This window comes from Scyliorhinus canicula, chromosome 2, assembly GCF_902713615.1.
Source record: "Scyliorhinus canicula chromosome 2, sScyCan1.1, whole genome shotgun sequence".
NCBI lineage: Eukaryota > Metazoa > Chordata > Chondrichthyes > Carcharhiniformes > Scyliorhinidae > Scyliorhinus > Scyliorhinus canicula.
Window position 1 is genome coordinate 146,160,186 of NC_052147.1, and position 17,842 is coordinate 146,178,027.

General features: G+C 51.6%; 1 protein-coding gene across 1 annotated transcript in view; it reads right to left on the reverse strand.

Annotated features, from left to right (window-relative positions):
* LOC119959010 overlaps window positions 1-17,842 on the reverse strand; it is a 316,096-nt gene that overhangs the window by 104,624 nt on the left and 193,630 nt on the right. Inside the window, exon 35 of the mRNA XM_038787558.1 lies at window positions 9,165-9,248. Coding sequence (XP_038643486.1) covers window positions 9,165-9,248 — 84 coding nt within the window. The remainder of the gene's footprint in view (window positions 1-9,164; window positions 9,249-17,842) is intronic.

Sequence of the window (17,842 nt, forward strand, 5' to 3'; positions counted from 1 at the left end):
GGCACTGCATGAGGCTTCGTTTACCGGCAGCGCCCATCATTCATGGACCTGATGGGCCGGGCATGCCGAAGACTCCGGCTGAACAGGGAGGCAGTGCAACATATCTGCCAGACCATTGGACACCTGACACTGCGGGGGAATGGGGGAGAACACCCGTTCCCAGTTCCATCAAGGTGACAGTTGCCCTGAAAGTCTATGTAAGAAGTCTTCCAACACCAGTTTAAAGTTCAACAGGTTTGTTTGGAATGCAAACAAACCGGTTGGACTTTAACCTGATGTTGTATGACTTATTCGATGAAAGGGAAAATGCTGGAAAATTTCAGCAAGTCTGGCAGCATCTGTAGGGAGAGAAAAGAGCTAACGTTTCGAGTCCGATGAGTCAAAGCTTTGACAAAAAGTCATTGGTATATGACCATCAAAAGCGCATAGTGTAATCAAGGGATACACCCCCTACTGAAGGCCAGGTCTGAGGCGTTCAAGGTAGACGACCTTGACCTATACAAGAAATCCAGGTACGACCTCCGCAAAGTCATCAGGCATGCCAAGAGAAAATACCAGACTAAGCTAGATTCACAGACCAACGGACTCTTGTCGGTTATGGCAAGGTGTAAGCACTATGACGGGCTACAAAGTAAAGCTGAGTAGAATTTCCGACAGCAGCATACCCCTCCTCGATGTACTCAGTGCATTCTGTGCTCAGTTCGAGCAGAAAACCATCAAACTGTTGTCAGCTCCCCCAGCAGCCTCGGACACACCCATACCTATCGTCACAGCTTCCAAAGTCAGATCAGCCTTCTTGAAAGTGAACCCTCCGAAAACGAGGGATCCTGACGAGGTCCTTGGGTGTGTTCTCAGATCCTGCACGGACCCAGCTGGCGGATATGTTCGCGGACATCTTTAACCTCTCCCTACTCCGTTCCGAAGTTCCCAGTTGCTGCAAGAAGACCATCATCATACCGGCACCAAAGAAGAACCAAGCAACGTGCTTCAATGACTACCGGTGGCCTTGACATCGATTATTATGAAGTGCTTCGGGAGGATTGGATAGATTGGAGATTGGAGAATAGATTGGAGAGTTGGGCAGAGAAATGGCAGATGGAGTTCAATCCAGGCAAATGAGAGGTGATGCATTTTGGAAGATCAAATTCAAGAGCGGACTATATGGTCAATGGAAGGGTCTTGGGGAAAATTGATGTGCAGAGAGATCTGGGAGTTCAGGTCCATTGTACCCTGAAGGTGGCAACGCAGGTTGATAGAGTGGTCAAGAAGGCATACAGCATGCTTGCCTTCATCGGACGGGGTATTGAGTACAAGAGTTGGCAGGTCATGTTATAGTTGTATAGGATTTTGGTTCGGCCACATTTGGAATACTGCGTGCAGTTCTGGTCGCCACATTACCAGAAGGATGTGGATGCCTTGGAGAGGGTGCAGAGGAGGTTCACCAGGATGTTGCCTGGTATGGAGGGTGCTAGCTATGAAGAAAGGTTGAGTAGATTAGGATTGTTTTCGTTGGAAAGACAGAGGTTGAGGGGGGATCTGATTGAGGTCTACAAAATTATGAGAGGTATGGACAGGGTGGATAGCAACAAGCTTTTCCCAAGAGTTACAAGGGGGTCACGATTTCAAAGTGAGAGGGGGAAAGTTTAAGGGAGATGTGCGAGGAAAGTTTTTTACGCAGAGGGTGGTGGGTGCCTGGAACGCTTTACCAGCGGAGGTGGTAGAGGTGGGCACGATAGCATCATTTAAGAAGCATCTAGACAGGTATATGAATGGGCGGGAACAGAGGGAAGTAGACCTTGGAAAATAGGAGACAGGTTTAGATAAAGGATCTGGATCGGTGCAGGCTGGGAGGGCTGAAGGGCCTGTTCCTGTGCTGTAATTTTCTTTGTTCTTTGTTCTTTGTTGGTCATGGACACTTCAACTCCATACTCCCAGAATGCCTTGATCCACAGCAATTGGCATACCGCCACAACCGGTCCATAGCAGACACCATTCTCTGGCCCTACACTCATCCCTGGATCATCCCAATAAAAAGGACTCCTATTTAAGACTCCTATACATTGACAGCTCTGCCTTCAACACCATAATCCCAGCCAAGATCATATCAAAGTTCCAAAACCTAGGACTTGGCTCTTCCCACCTCAACTGGATCCTCAACTTCCTGACCCATAGGCCACAATCAGTAAGGATAAACAACAACACCTCCTCCATGATAGTCCTCAATACTGGGGCCTCTCAAGGCTGCGTACTTAGCCCCCTACTATATTCCCAATACACACAAACTGTGTGGCAAAATTTGGCTCCAACTCCATCTACAGGTTTGCTGATGACACGACCGTTGTAAGTTGGGTCTCGAACAACGATGAGTCAGAGCACAGGAGGGAGATAAATAACTTAGTGGAGTGGTGTAACGACAACAGTCTCTCCCTCAATATCAGCAAAACTAAAGAGCTGGTCTTTGACTTCAGGAAGCAAAGCACTGTACACACTCCTGTCTGCATCAATGGTGCTGAGGTAGAGATGGTTGACTGCTTTAAATTCAGCGGCGTGCACATCACCAACAATCTGACCTGGTCCACCCATGCCTACGCTACAACCAAGAAAGCACAACTGCGCATATATTTTCTCAGGAAACTAAGGAAGTTCGGCATGTCCACATTGACTTTTACCAACTTTTATAGGTGCACCATAGAAAGCATCCTATCTGGCTGCATCACAGCCTGGTACAGTAGTCCCCCTTTATAACGCGGGTGTTGGGGTCCAAGACAGCCACCCGCGTTGCAACCGAGCCGCGGATATCCACGATGGGGGTTTTAAATTTATTTAAAAATCTATGCTAGCGCTTCCCCTTGTGAGTCTACGGGGGGCGGGGGGAAGAGGTCAGACCCCCGTAGACTCACAATGGGAAGCGCTAGCATAGCTTTTTAAATAAATTTAAAACCCCCATCGTGGATCTAATTAAAACAGTGTCAATTTCAGCGGCCGGCTCACTTTGATCCGGAGAGGGAAGCTGCTCTCTCACTGAAACAATCAGCCGGCCGCTGAAATTGACACTGCCGGCTGCTCTCTCCCTCCAATCAGAAACATTAAAACTTAAAAGTTGGATTGGAGGGAGAGAGCAGCCGGCAGTGTCAATTTCAGCGGCCGGCTGGTCTCACATGGTCTCACATCGCCCCTCCCCTCTGTAGCTGGGGTTCAGGCTGTGGCTGCTGGGGTACAGGCTGTGGCTCCTGGGGTACAGGCCGTGGCTGCTGGGCTTCAGGCTGTGGCTGCTGGGGTACTGTGGCTGCTGGGGTACTGTGGCTGCTGGGGTTCAGGCTGTGGCTGCTGGGGTACAGGCCGTGGCTGCTGGGGTACAGGCCGTGGCTGCTGGGGTACAGGCCGTGGCTGCTGAGGTACAGGCTGTGGCTGCTGGGGTACTGATCGGAGGGAGAGAGCAGCGGGCAGTGTCAATTTCAGCGGCCGGCTGATTGTTTCAGTGAGAGAGCAGCTTCCCTCTCCGGATCAAAGTGAGCCGGCCGCTGAAATTGACACAACTGACAGTTGGGGTCCATAAGCCCCCCCGCGGTATATCGCGAACCGCGGTATTGCGGAGCGCGGTATAACGGGGGACTACTGTATGGCAACTGCTCAACCCAAGACCGGAACAAACTACAGAGAGTCCATCAAACTACCACCGCCCAGTCCATCACACAAACCAGCCTCCCATCCATTGACTCTGTCTACATCTCCCGCTGCCTTGGGAAAGCAGGCAACATAAACAAAGACCAGACCCACCCGGGGTATTCACTCTTCTAACTTCCCCCATCAGGCAGGAGATACAAACGTCTGAGAACATGCACCAACAGGTTCAAAAACAGCTTCTTCCCCACTGTTACCAGGCTCCTGAATGACCCTCTTATGGACTGATCTGATCTCTTCACACATTTTTTCTACTGAGTATATGACACTCCTTTATTCTTCAACCTGTGTCTGTGTATTCACTGTTATTCACTGTGTCTGTGTATTCACTGTTATGGGCCAGGGTTTAAAAAATCCAAAGTGTATTATGGCGTTCACCTGACCTCCAACTTTTTGTTGAATTAGGCTAGGATGAGCACAAGAGCCTTCACTTGAGGTGTGATTCAATTGTCTTCTGAGACATTTTAAATCAAAATAAACTTTATTCTAAGAACTTAGTTAACATTTATATAAATACACAGCAAGAATTTTTATCAATCACAAACATAGAGATACCCCACAGCTACAGTAATCTGTGTACAACACTTAATGAATTCCCCCTTAACTGTTCCAATTCAGAAACAAATCCCATAAACCAAAAAACCCTTTTCAAGGGCTTGGCCCAGTACTCTCCATTCTCACATGAATAAGACTGGCTTTCTGACCCTGTCTCATGAGCAGGTTTAAATCCTTCCAGAAAGCAAAATATGGACTGGATTCTACGTTTCAGGGACTGTATCCCCACGCTGTCGGAAAAACTGTTGTCTTTCACACCAGAAAAACTACAGGGGGCTAGCAGGGACCCCTCGGGAAGCCCGCAGCTTTAGCTGCAGATACGGGCCCCCGCACGTCCGGGTCAGAGGCTGCGCTCCATTGCGGATTCAGACCGCGGAGCTGGACCTCCTGAATAGTGCCCCCGATCTGCTGTGCGCCTGACCAGGTCCGGCGCCCAAAAATAACCCGATCCCAGATGAGGCACCTCCATCCCCGGCCATGGAGGCCACAGACTGAGTCCGCAGCCGCCACACGAGTATCCTGACCGGCAGGACCACATTAGATCCACACCATCGGGACTTCAGCCAGTCGGTGGTGGAGAATAGCGGGGCGGGCCTCCAGCAATGGCCGTATGTAGGGGATACGCAGCGCAGCGTACTTCCAGGATACGCCGCTTTTCGGGGGCCGGAGAATCGTGGAACCGGTGCCAGTCCGGATTCCATGTGAAAAAATAGATTCTCCGGCCTGGTGCTGGATGTGATTTCGGCGTTGGGGTGCGGAAAATTCAGCCCTATCTTTTAAGTTACCAAAACAGCACGTAGCTATGATCAATGGGTTTTTTACCGGAACAGATATTTGAAATGAAAATAGAGAGGCAGGAAAAAATACTTCTGTTCTCTGTCTGAGTCCACAGCAGCCAAATGTGAAAGCGAAGCCAAAAATCAGCTCACAGAGCCACAGCCCAGCTCCACCCACACAATGACATCAATGAAGCCATGTGATAAGACAAAAACCTTTCTTAAAGAGGCACTCACATGACATCACACACCCGGCCATCCCCACACCTGCAACCCATTCCGTGATACATACTTCCCTGCCGCACTACTGGGTACGGGCCCTGGGCTGGCATTGACAGCGGGTCTGGTCCATGGGATGGACGATGATGACAACCCGCTCTGGAATGAGATCTGATGCCCCACATTGTCTGACAACGTCTGACTCCTGTCTTTCTACTGTCCACCTGGGTGATCCCTGCATGCGAGCTGGCTATTCCATCACATGGTCTCATCGATTCCCTGGGGTGCCGGAGGTGGGGGCGGTTGGCGAGGGGGGTTGGGATGGAGTTGGGAGACGCGAGCGGTGAGCACTTTGCTGAACTGCAGTTCCTGAGCCAAGCTCACCCCAAATGTCGGCCCATCCCTTGTCCCAAAGCACCCTCCAGACCAGCACATTACTCACACCCTTCTGACAGAGCACTAAGGCCGGTTGTAACAGTGTGCACAAGCGTTTAATATGGAAATTTATGTATAGATACGTGCCCTAGCCCTCATCACTAAACTGTGCCCTGCACCCGTGCCAACTTAACTGGTGTCTACTTTTCTGGCCTTACGGGCCCTAACACTATGCGTAGGTGGATTCCCAGGCAGTACATGAGCGAGATGGCTGTGGTGAACCACGTATTGCTACTATGTATATATTTACCGTTATTCGTTATTCGTCCTACTGTTATCCACCACTGTATATATGTTCACTGTTGTTCTTATTCACTGTTGCTTACTGTAGTTGTGTTGATGCTTCTGTTGGCTCCGCCTGCGGCTCCGCCCCTCAGGGGAGGTATATAATTGGCAGACCTGTGGCCAGCTCTCAGTGTGGGAGCAACAGCAGGCTGGCATACTTCTTAGCTTATTAAAACCACTGTTCTCTTCTACAACTCGACTTTTGTGAATTGATGGTCCATCTGTGGCCTCGTGTGATTCCTGCCCTGTGACCTTGGTCCCATTTGGCCGCCGTCTTCTGGGGCCACGGGGACTGGATGGGCGCGGCTCCTACTCGGGTGTTCTAGGTGGCGTGGTGCTGCCCCATTTTTCCCGCTGCTCACCAGATGCACCAGGGACAAGGGAGCACGGAGTCCAAGGTCCTGCTATGTTCGGGCACCTCCCCTGTGGGAATCACTTGCATGGGCCCCATTACCTCCTCCTTCATCGAGGTGCACCTGGGCTATGCCACGGGATGGGGGTGTGAGCGGAGTGATCATCTGAGGCTCCCACACTAACTGGCCAGTCTTGGAGGCCGGCTGCTGTCTCGAATAGGTTCCGCAAGCTCGTTGTCATGGAGCGCAGGGAGTGGGCCACTTCCACCTGGGATTGCACCACATGACACTGTAACGGTGCCACCACCTTCAGGTCAGTGCCACACCAGCCAGTGACTGCACCATCTCCCTCAGGGACTGGGCCACCACCCTCAGTGTCTGCACCATTTTGGCCAGCGCCTGGGTAATGCCGCCGACGCTCTCAGCCACGGCCCACTGTGACTGGGCCATGCTCAGGAGCACCACTGCAATGTCTAACTGGCTCTGGCACATGGCTGCCTGTGATTGGGCAGCACTGGCAAGTGCCTTGGCCATTGCCTACACAGAATGCCCCAGGCCTTGGACATGCTGATCCATCGCCGCAGTCCTCGCCTCCCACGTCTCCACTGCGGACGCCACCCATGCGGTGTTGGCCTTGATGGCACACATGTTTGGAACCACCTCCTGCACGCGTTTGGACTCCTCCACCTCCACCTGCTGGATACCTCGGGACACCTTGGGCCTCACGGTAGCATGGCGGTTAGCATCAATGCTTCACAGCTCCAGGGTCCCAGGTTCGATTCCCCGCTGGGTCACTGTCTGTGTGGAGTCTGCACGTCCTCCCCGTGTGTGCGTGGGTTTCCTCCGGGTGCTCCGGTTTCCTCCCACAGTCCAAAGATTTGCGGGTTAGGTGGATTGGCCAGGCTAAATTGCCCGTAGTGTAAGGTTAATGGGGGGGATTGTTGGGTTACGGGTATACGGGTTACGTGGGTTTAAGTAGGGTGATCATTGCTCGGCACAACATCGAGGGCCGAAGGGCCTGTTCTGTGCTGTACTGTTCTATGTTCTATGATACTCGCTGACAATCCCTCATGTAGTCCCTGGCTCTGTGACTTGCACCTCCACAATCGATAGGACTGTCCGCTTTAGAAGCCTGAAGTCCATCTGGATGGCAGCGCGTTCCTGCAGTCGGCCTGCCCTCCTACCGTCTGCTCTCTCGGAAGTTCCTACCTCCGAGTGCTGTACTGAAGCGTGTGGGTAGCGTGCAGCAGACAGTGTCCCATAAGCTAACCAAGGTGAGTGTCTCTGGGATAGTGGAGAGTGTTGGAGATAGCTGTGATGGGATGTCCACGTCATCATCGGACTCGAGCACCAGGGTGTCCTGGGTCTCGGATCTATGGCTCGCGTCCGTGTCGGTGTCCTCATCGCTGCTCGGCACCGGGGTCTCTGGCTGAGGGCGGGGGACACTAGAGATGCCATCCGTTCACCAGCAGCTTCGGCAAGACACAAAACAGGATGCATGATTCGACCGCGGGCCAGGAATGGGGTGTTGAGTTGAACGGCTGTGTGAGTAGTGTGGGGGTGAGGGTGGTGTGGGGGTGAGGGTGGTATGGAGGTAGTGTGGGGCTGAGGGTGGTGTAGAGGTGGTGTGGGTGTAAGGGTGGTGCGGGGGTAAGGGTGGTGTGGGGGTGAGGGTGGTGTGGGGGTGAGGGTGGTGTAGGGGTGAGGGTAGTGTGGAGGTGGTGTGGGGGTGAGGGTGGTGTGGGGGTGAGCATGGTGTGGAGGTGGTGTGGGAGTGAGGGTGGTGTGGGGGTGAGTGGGAGATTGAGGGTGGTGTGAGGGTGCTGTGGGGGTGCTGTGGGGATGAGGGTGCTGTGGAGGTGAGTGGGGATGAGGGTGATGTGGGGGTGAGTGGGAGATTGAGGATGGTGTGAGGGTGCTGTGGGGGTGCTGTGGGGATGAGGGTGCTGTGGGGGTGAGGGTGCCTACTCACCCTGAGGATGTCATGCAGTTTTTTCCGGCAATGCTGGCTGCTCCAGATGGTGTTGGTAACTGTGCCTACAATCTCAGACACTAGCGCCCAGACATGGCGAATGGCAGTGGCTGGCAGCCTCCTTCCCGGGCCGGGATACAGGGTCACCCAACTCTCCTCCACGGCGTCCAGCAGGGTCTCGAGCTCCGTATTTGATAAAACGGGGTGCCAATCTATTAGCTGTTATCTTGTTGGCTGGGATGTGTGTGTGGGGAGTGAAGTGTGTATATGTGGCTGCAGCTTATCAGCCTCCTGAGTGTCAATCGCCAATATGGCAGATCCCACACAGTTTCCCATTGGAATTGATGGTGTTCCACGTGGCACTGGTGCCAGCCCCTTTACTAGTCTTTGAATCGGTCTAGGTACGGTGCCAGTTTTGCTGTCGTAGACTGCCCCGACGACTCAGAAACGGAGAATCCCGCCAACAATTTTTTGAGCCATTTCTTGAATGTTCCCATCCAGTAGTAACACCAACTCGAGAAAGACAGAAAGCTATCAGAGCTGCTAGGCTAAGCAAGATTGCTATCGCTTTCAGAGTCCAGAGCTACTGATGTTGAAGCTGCAAACAGTAAGTACTATACTTCAAGTTCAACTCCTGTGAACACTGTTCACGCATCAGGAAATCACCTGCAAAGCAGCAACAACTACAGTTCTCATGAAGAGAATTGCAACTTGTCCAAACAATGTTTCAGTGCACAGATATCCTGACACCTTCAACTACAAATACCCATAAGGCGCTGACTACTTCCCACTAGTGACTCTCTCCATGGTCGTCTTCATGAGGAATGGCTCCACATTTGGGCTGTTCTATGATTATCTGATAAATTGAGAACGGCGAGGGGTACTTACTTTTTCTTCATCTTGTTTCACCTCTAATGTGTGCAATGAAACACTAATTGGCCAAGCCGTCGTTAGACTTCGTCCTCTCGGTTTCTACATTGAAATACAGAATGATATGATTAATTTTAGCAGATATTCATCTAAAACTTTGCACCACACCACTTGTGTCATTGAAAATGGCAGAAGAGTGAGACTCAGGCCATATTAATGCAAGAAGGAAGGAAAGGCGACTCTGAATCTGAGTTCCACAACCTTCAAAGTGGATTTGCTTTTCATTGGGCAAGAAATGTTAACTGTGAAAAGCCTTTTATACATCCATTCATTCAATGATTATTGGGAGCAGCTTTGTCTAATGGATAGAATTGCCTCACAATTGACACTGGACCCTTCATAATTTTGGAGATTTATCTCGAGTATTAATTGGGATTAATAAGGATTAATTGACTTGGGACATAGGTAACTACCTCCTTCAGGTTCCTGTTACATTATTATAAGTGATTCGGATTCTATCTGTCATTCAGAAATACTGAGGTTCACCAGAATAATATGTTCAGCTTTGAAATGACCTGGTTATTGATGCCAGGGGGAGCAATGGAATACTGCTGATCTCTTTCTAAAATTGCGTCCACCAATTCTTGCTGTTTCGAGTTTCTTTGTTTGATTGCATATGCATTATGGGAGATCATAGATGGGATTCTCCGACCTCCCGCCGGGCCGGAAAATCGCCGGGGGGGGGGGGGGGGGGGGGCGTGAATCTGGCGTCGGGGGCGGAAATCGCGTTGCGCCGGTTGGGGACCGTTGGCAGTGGCCCCAACCGGCGATTCTCCGCTCCGCGATGGGCTGAGTGGCCGCCCGTTTTCAGCCAGTCCCGCCGGCGTAAATCAAACAAGGTTCCTACCGGCGGGACCTGGCTCTGCGGGCGGCCTGCGGAGTCCTCGGCGGGACGCATCTGGCCCTGGGGCGGGGGCACGGTGGCCTGGCCCGCTTCGGGGCCCACCAATCCGCTGGTGGGTCTGTGCTGTGGGGGCACTCTTTCCCTCCGCGCCTGCTGCTGTAACGGTCCGCCATGGCCGGCACGGAGAAGAAACCCAGAACACGCTGGCGCTCCCAGCATGCGGCAACTCGCGCCAGCCGGTGGAGGCCCTTCAGCGCCGGTTGGCGTGGCGCCAACCCCGCCGGCACCGGCCTAGCCCCTGAAGGTGTGGAGGATTCCGCACCTTCTGGGCGGCCCGATGCCGGAGTGGTTCACGCCACTCCTCTGTGCCAGCATGGCCAGTCCCGCCGTTAGGGGAGAATCCCGGCCTATGTTTCCAGGAAGGACCCTCTTAAGGACTCATTTGCTTTAATTAAGTTGTCTGTGCTGATGGACATAGACTTTCAAAATTTCCTGTCAGATAATAGGGCCACATCGAACCTCCACGGAGGTCCGTTAGCCTTGGGCATAAGAGCAAAGCCCAGGGAATGAAGCACATGGTCTGACATACTATGGTCAAATATTCAGAGGCTCTTACTGTGGGGAGAAGAGCTTTGTCTCAGAAAAAATTGATGACGCGTGTGTAAGCATGGAGGACATGAGTAAAATAGGGGAAGTCGTTCGTGCTGGGATGTAGGAAATGTCAAGAGTCCATGCATCCCACTTGAGTCATGAAGGAAGAAAGAGCTTTGGAAATGCCGGGAAAGGGAAGAGTCTTAGGATTTGAGTCATCAAATGTTGGGTCAAGACACAGTTCACGTCCCCTCCAAAGATAAGTTGATGGGTATCTAAGCTGGGCAGGGAGGATAGGAGTGAAGTGACACACATCTTGTCATCCCTGTTGGGGGCATAGAAATTTAGCAAGACTCCCGGAAGTTGAAGAAGCGTGTCTCTAACTATTGTGTACCATCCATCAGGATCTGACATTACATTTGAAGGGGCGGACTGGACCCTCTTGTTTATCAGAATCGCTGTTCCATTGACCTTACCGTTAAAGCTAGAGTGAAAAACATGGCCAACCCACACTTTGTGTAATCTGGTGTGATTTTGAATACAAAGATGTGTTTTGTGAAGGAATGGCATTTCCGTGTTTAGGCTCTTAAAATGTGCAAACCCTGAGCCATTTAACCCCCTAACATTCCATGTAACTACTCTATTCAGGGGTCCCGAACCGCCCTGAGCTAGTCATGACTAAGGGGGATTTTACAAGAGCATCAACAAGTGGAGATGTTAAGGTATCAAAATCATGGCATCGTGAGAATGGTCAAATGTAGAGAAAATACTGATTACTGTCAAAATATCACACTTCAGAACTGCTGGAACAAAACATCAACAGTGCAATTATAAATTTATCACTAAAACAAACCATCATTCAATCCTAAACCCATCAACAAAAAAACAGGACGAGCAGCAGGCCTTATACAACATCTGTTAACTAACCAACCTTGTTATTAGGGTATTCCCCCGACAAAGAAGGAGAAAAGAAAAAACAGCACTGCTTAATATACCATTAGACAGAAGCTTATTCGTAACTGTGTGCCGGGTACAACGTTATAAAACAATCAGCTGAGCAGGCCCTTAATTCGAGTAGATTAAATGGACAATACAGATGTTAAAAAAAAGACACATATGAGAAACAATATGATACCCAGAAACAGACAAACAATTGAACAAGCTTATTAAGAGCCCAGCATGCCACTGTAGAAAAGAGCCTGCCTCGTTTGGTGCATTGAAGAAGTGGTCTTTTCCATTGAAAGTGATTCAAAGATGGACATGGTTGATCACCCCAAGCCAATTCCTTTTTGTACAGCCTGGATTTAATGCTGTTGAATGTAGTTCACCGCTTAGCGCTCATGTCTCAATATATCCTGATAGAGTAGCCCTGGTAGCTGAGGTTGTGGTGTTCTCTTGCCCATCGAAAGACCAGGAGCAGGATCCTCCTTTAGCCAATGATGAAATTGGGAAATGTGGGGCGCAATTCTCCAAACGGGAGACAAAGTGCCGACGCCGGAGTGAAAACCGGAGTGTTTCACTCCGGCGTCGGAGGCCGCTCCTCACCCCCTATTCTCCCACCCCCAGGGGGCTAGGAGCGGCGGCGCATCAATTTTGCATAAATGATGCGGCCGGCGGCACTTAAATGACGTCACCCGCGCCATGCGCGGTTGCCATCCTCCCCGCGGGCGCCCCGCAAAACATGGAGGATTGACCTTGCGGGGCGGCGGAGGAAAAAGAGTGCGGCCTTTAGAGATGCCGGCCCCCCGATCGGCGGGCACCGATCGCGGGCCAGACCGCTCCTGAGCACCCCCCGGTGCTCGATCCTCCCTCCCCCCCTCCCAACAGGCCGCACACGCAGCGTTCGCGCGCTGTTCACGCCATCAGCGACCAGGTGTGGTTGGCGCCGGCGTGAACCAGTCGGATTGGGTAGGCCGCTCGGCCCATCCGGGCCGGAGAATCGCCGCTCGACCGTTAGAAACGGCGAGCGCCGATTCTCCGAGCGGCCTGTCGTAAAACCCGGCACACCGTTTTGGTGGGGTGGGAGAATCGTGTGCGGGTGCCAGGGTGGCGTGGCAGGAATCGCCCGGCACTCCCGCGATTCTCCCACCTGGCGTGGGGTCAGAGAATCGCGCCCGTGATTGGCAGAGAATAGTCTCCGACGCCAGACTTGTGCAGGCGCCGATTTGACTCTAAATCGCGATTCTCCATCACCTGGAAAACGTCATCAATATGTTCTGGAATGCATGTACAGCAGACACCATTTGCATATAAATAGCGGGCCCAAACCTGGTATTCTCCAGGGCCTCCACGATTCTCCCTCTCTGGTGGACTGAGTCCCCGACGGCGTGGTTCATCTGTGCTTCTAAAAATCGTGAAACCAGCATGGCGGTGCTGAGGGAGATAGAGGGGGTACGGAAAGCGTCCAACATCGCCATAGTTTGCTGACAGTTGTGTCGCTGGCCAGGAGGCTTCTGCCAAGTCCGGGGGGGGGGAGATAGTGGTGTGGGCTGTGGCGTAAGGGTGGACGGGCATGGAACACCATTGCCATAGCCGGCAAGGCAGCCATAGAGCTGCCACACCGCTAACAGCCCACTTTAAACCTAGTACCTTGGCTGGAAAGGTGTCCCCCCAGGACATCCCGCTGGCCCCAACTGTATGGGCACGCTCCAGCACAACCAGTGCCACCTTTTTAAGTGTGTGTTGGGAGTTTAATGTATATGTGCAGCTGCAGCTTGTCAGCCTTCCGAAAGTTGTTCATGGACCCAGCGAATCCTGCACCGTTTTTCATTGGAATTGATTGTGTTCCACGCGGCACCGATGCTAGGCCCTCAACAGTAACGGAATCAGTCCAGGTGCGGTGCCGGTTTTTCTGTCGTAAAATTCCACTGCGTTGGCGCCAACACTTAGTCTCAGAAACGGAGAACCCCACCCATTCTCTGTGACTTTGTCGCTGTGGAACCAGGTTATGGTGGCTCGTGGGGAGTCACCAGGGCGAGGCTTCGGCCGAAGGGCACGGTGGGCCTGCTCCAACCCCAGAGCTTCGGGATATGTGCCTTTGGCCATCAAATTATTTTAAAGTTTGGTGTAAACTGAGTAGAGCTGTCGCCTTCAGACCCTCTGGTAACTCTCTGGTCGTCTGGACCGGTTCTCCAACCATCTACTCTACCCCACAGGGCCACGTTCTCTTTGCTCACCGCAGCCAACTCAGACTCTAGTGGACTGATCCTCTTGCAGTTTTCAAAGTGGGCCATCTCCATATCGGTGATTGTGCTGGTGTGGGAGTCCACGGTTAGGCTAGTGGAGTCAGGAGAGGATTGGATAGGGGCCACCACCTTCTGCAGTGAATTTGTCAGCTCCAGAGCCACACTCCATCAAGATTTGTCCAGCTTGGCAAATTGGATTTTGCTAAGAATGCCAAATGTTAGAAGCGTGGGAGAGGCAGCTGCCAACTAGGTTGTGTCTGGACCGGCAGAGGCATCTATTCCAGTTGACCTTTTCTTGCTAAAATACTTAACTTCTTTTGGCATCCTTAGCAGGGGTTTGTTGCTTACTCATTTATGACTGTTTTCGAGGTCTCAATATATGATTCGTGGCTCCATGAAAGAGAGACAAAGCGAGAACGTTGGGCGGAGATACCGCGTGTGCGTGCTTCACCTACATCACACAACTGGAAGTTATCGCACATTAACAGAGAAATTACTGTTTTCATTAAGCATGCAAAGTGCAAAGTATGTCCTCAAGTTTAGCTTAATTTACAGCCAAGTTGCTAAGGGAGCAATTTTCCCCAGATACTTGAGCTATTCAAGGAATTCCGAGGTAGCTAAGATGGGTTATTGGAGCTGAAAGACCAGTTTAGCCCATCAGTAGCTTCCTGTCCCCCCAGAGAGGTAAGAGGATTTCCCTTCCACAACCAATCATTATCCCACTGGTGGGATGAGAGGGAGTTGTAACTTTACAGTTTGATTGACAGCTTCAAGAGGCTATTAGAAGATAAGCTGTCTTTGATGTGACATTGGGCACGATTCAGTGGCCTCGTTGCGCTCGTGTGAGAGCGTGACAAGGCCAGTGAATAGCAGGAGAGGCCAAAAACAAGAGCCGCGCCTGGTGCCAAACCATTCACGATGTAATCCGCTCGTTCCCGTAGGCGAAATCGAGATCCTGCCGCAGCATGGTGAGAAACCAATACTAAGCACTTAAGCACTATTTCCATACAATTAACGGGAGCCACCCCATATCCAATTGTCTCCCCAGCAAGTGGTCATGCGGGCGCCGATTAGTACCCCTTTTTAAAAGCGTGGACCTGGCGGAAGGGCTGCTGCGGGGACCCGAGGAGGTGAGTAGCCATCTTTGTTCTCAGGCAAAGAGACTGGGGGCACTGGGCTTGACAGCCACTGCCACTTCCTCCCAGGCGGCACTGACTGCCGTGGCTGACCCTCCGGGACCCTCATGGGAACAGGACATCCCTCCTGGCCTCAACTGTCTCTCGGAGCCTCCCTGGGTCTGCATCCCCGAATCATGGGGCAGTTTGTCTCAGGGCCATGTCTGCCAGCTGACTGGGTTTGGCTGTGCAAATGCTGTTTGTGCTGCTCTACCTTGTTAGCAGGGGACTGCTGAGCGCGGTCCCGGCAAATCGGTTAGCCAGCCATGATTTGCAGCATGAAGCCCATGGAGCCTCCTTCAGTGTATCAATTAACGTTGGATTGTTGTGACGGTCTGGCCAGGCCAAGTGCCAGAAAGCTCGCTACCACACTTAGGGGGCGGTTCTCCAGCTCTTGCTCAAGAAAAACGAGGCCATTGAATAGCAAGAGAGGCCACAAACGAAAACCGCGCTAGGAGCCAAACAGTTTGCGATGCAACCAGCCCTCTCCCATTAGCAAAACTGCGTTCTCATGTGGCGTGGCAAGAAACCAATTATCACCAAGTACGCCCTATTTCATACAATTAACAGGAGCCACCCCATATCCAGCAACCTCCTGCTATTCATCGGCCTCCCCAGCACGTGCTCACGCTGGCACCAATTAGTCCTCCTTTTTAAAAACATGAACATGGCGGAAGGGCTTCTGTGGGGAGCTGAAGAGGTGAGTAGCCATCTTTGCTCACGGCAAAGAGCCCTGGGGCACTGGGCTTGCCACCCCAGTGCCCACTGAGGGTGCGGGACACTCAGCTGCGGATGGGGGACCTTCCGCAGGGGTGTGTCTGCATGGCAGGGTGGGTGAGTTGGATGAGCAAACAGGGAGCAACCACACGCAGCACCACCATGTCAACCCTTGGACCATGTGTACCTGTTTTGGGGGAATTCTTTGTCCCTGCACGTCTTCCCCACCGACCACCCATAACTCACATTGACTGCCGAAGCATCTGGCCGTGCGGCTGAAGGTTATTGCTAATCGGGAATTGGCAATTATGGTTAAGTGAACATTTCCCACAATCCAATTGGATTCCCATGGGTGGGTGGCCCATGTAGCATGTGGGAGTCATTGTCTAGCATCCCAATCAAACGGTGATGCCTGGACACTGTGCCTGAACACTGCAGGGGGCAACACCACACACGTAGCAGCCAATATCCGATCACCCAGTGGATGGGAAACAGCTCCGTGGTCATTCCCACGGCCGAAGGGTGGGTGAGCTGCCTGGAGAGATGGTTCAATGATTCGGAGGTCGGTCCGCATTGAGGAAGAAAGTGACAGAGAGTGGTTGTGCACAAGGGTGTTTAACATGTGTAACAATTCCACACTCTCCCGATGGTGCTGCTCCCCCTACCCCCCCACCCCACCTCAACCCCTATCTGCCCCCACCACTCTATCCCTCCTCCCCCAGTGCCCTCAGTATCCTCGATTGGCCCTCCTAGCTCTACCACTAAGTCTTGGTGTTTCCCCTGGATGCACATAAGAGATGGAGGCAGCCAGCTGCTTAACTTGTCCCGTGGCCTTCGATGCCCCTGGCAGGCATCCTCTGGGGGCTCTGGGGCCGGAGGGCCCCAGCTCACTTGTCGGCAGCACATGCACAGCCGTACTGCCCTGTCCCATGTGCTGGCTGCAAGATGCAGCCTCATCTCAGGGGTGGAATTTGGGGAACCGGTGGCCACCGTCGCCACTCCATAGGATGGATCTGGGTTGGCACTCAGCGCCCCGTATTCCCGATCGGTGCCAATAGGGCCAAAGGGTTCACCTTGGGATGCAGGGTCAGCTGGTGTTACGAAATTGGTTAAGAGACATTCCAATTAGTTGTCTCATTTATGTTAAGTATCCAATAATTGACACTGTTATGTAAAGGGGCTTCAGGTGGCCTTTGTGTCGGGTGATGTGATGTTAGAGTTTTGTGCAGAGTCTGTTGAAGTAAATTAAAGGTGTTTGTGGAACCTTTGGCTCTTTATACAATAGCAGCTAAACGTCTAACAAATGGTAGCAGAGGATGGTTGCTGTGCAAATGTGAAAGGTTGAAAGATACAACTTTTCAAGACCAAACCAAGGAGTGAGTGAGAAAAAAATCAAAGATATATGGCTGAACCTAGGATAAAGATGGCTGGGTATGACTACCCCCCCTTATTTTCTGAAAGGGGATCATACGACCAATGGAGAAGTGCAGCAGTTATGTGGACTAAGGTAACTGCATTGGGAAAGAGAAAACAAGGTTATGGCATTGGCTCTTTCTCTACCTTATGACAGTAAAATCCAGAGCAAAGTGTTTTCTGAGCTGGAATTGGAAGAGTTAGAATCAGAAGGAGGTCTGCAGACTCATTACGTTATATGGATAAGATTTATCAGAAGGATGGCTTGTTAAGTGCGTATGAAGCATGGTCGGATTTTGATAGGTTCCGGAAAATAGAGGATTTCTCCATGGAATTTGGCAGACTATATAAAAGGCTGCAGAAACACAACCTGGAATTTCCACATGGATAGGCTCCTGGTTTTGACAGGAGTTCAGTTTGCTGATAAGGATACCTTATTCGATCAGATGACAGAAGCTTTAAAAAAGTTTCTGGGGAAACATTCAATTCCGATGGCTCTGATGATCCCAATAGGTCAGTCTGCAATAAAGCAGAATATACACTACTAACAGGATGGCGAAATCGCACGGCTACAAACTGGTTCCAAGACTAGAGAATGAGATCGGGACCCGGAAATTATGAAGACAGAAACCCAGTTAGAACCTACAATAAGAACCTACAATAAGAAGAAGAACCCCATAAATGCCCGGGGTATGATAAATCGACGTTTTC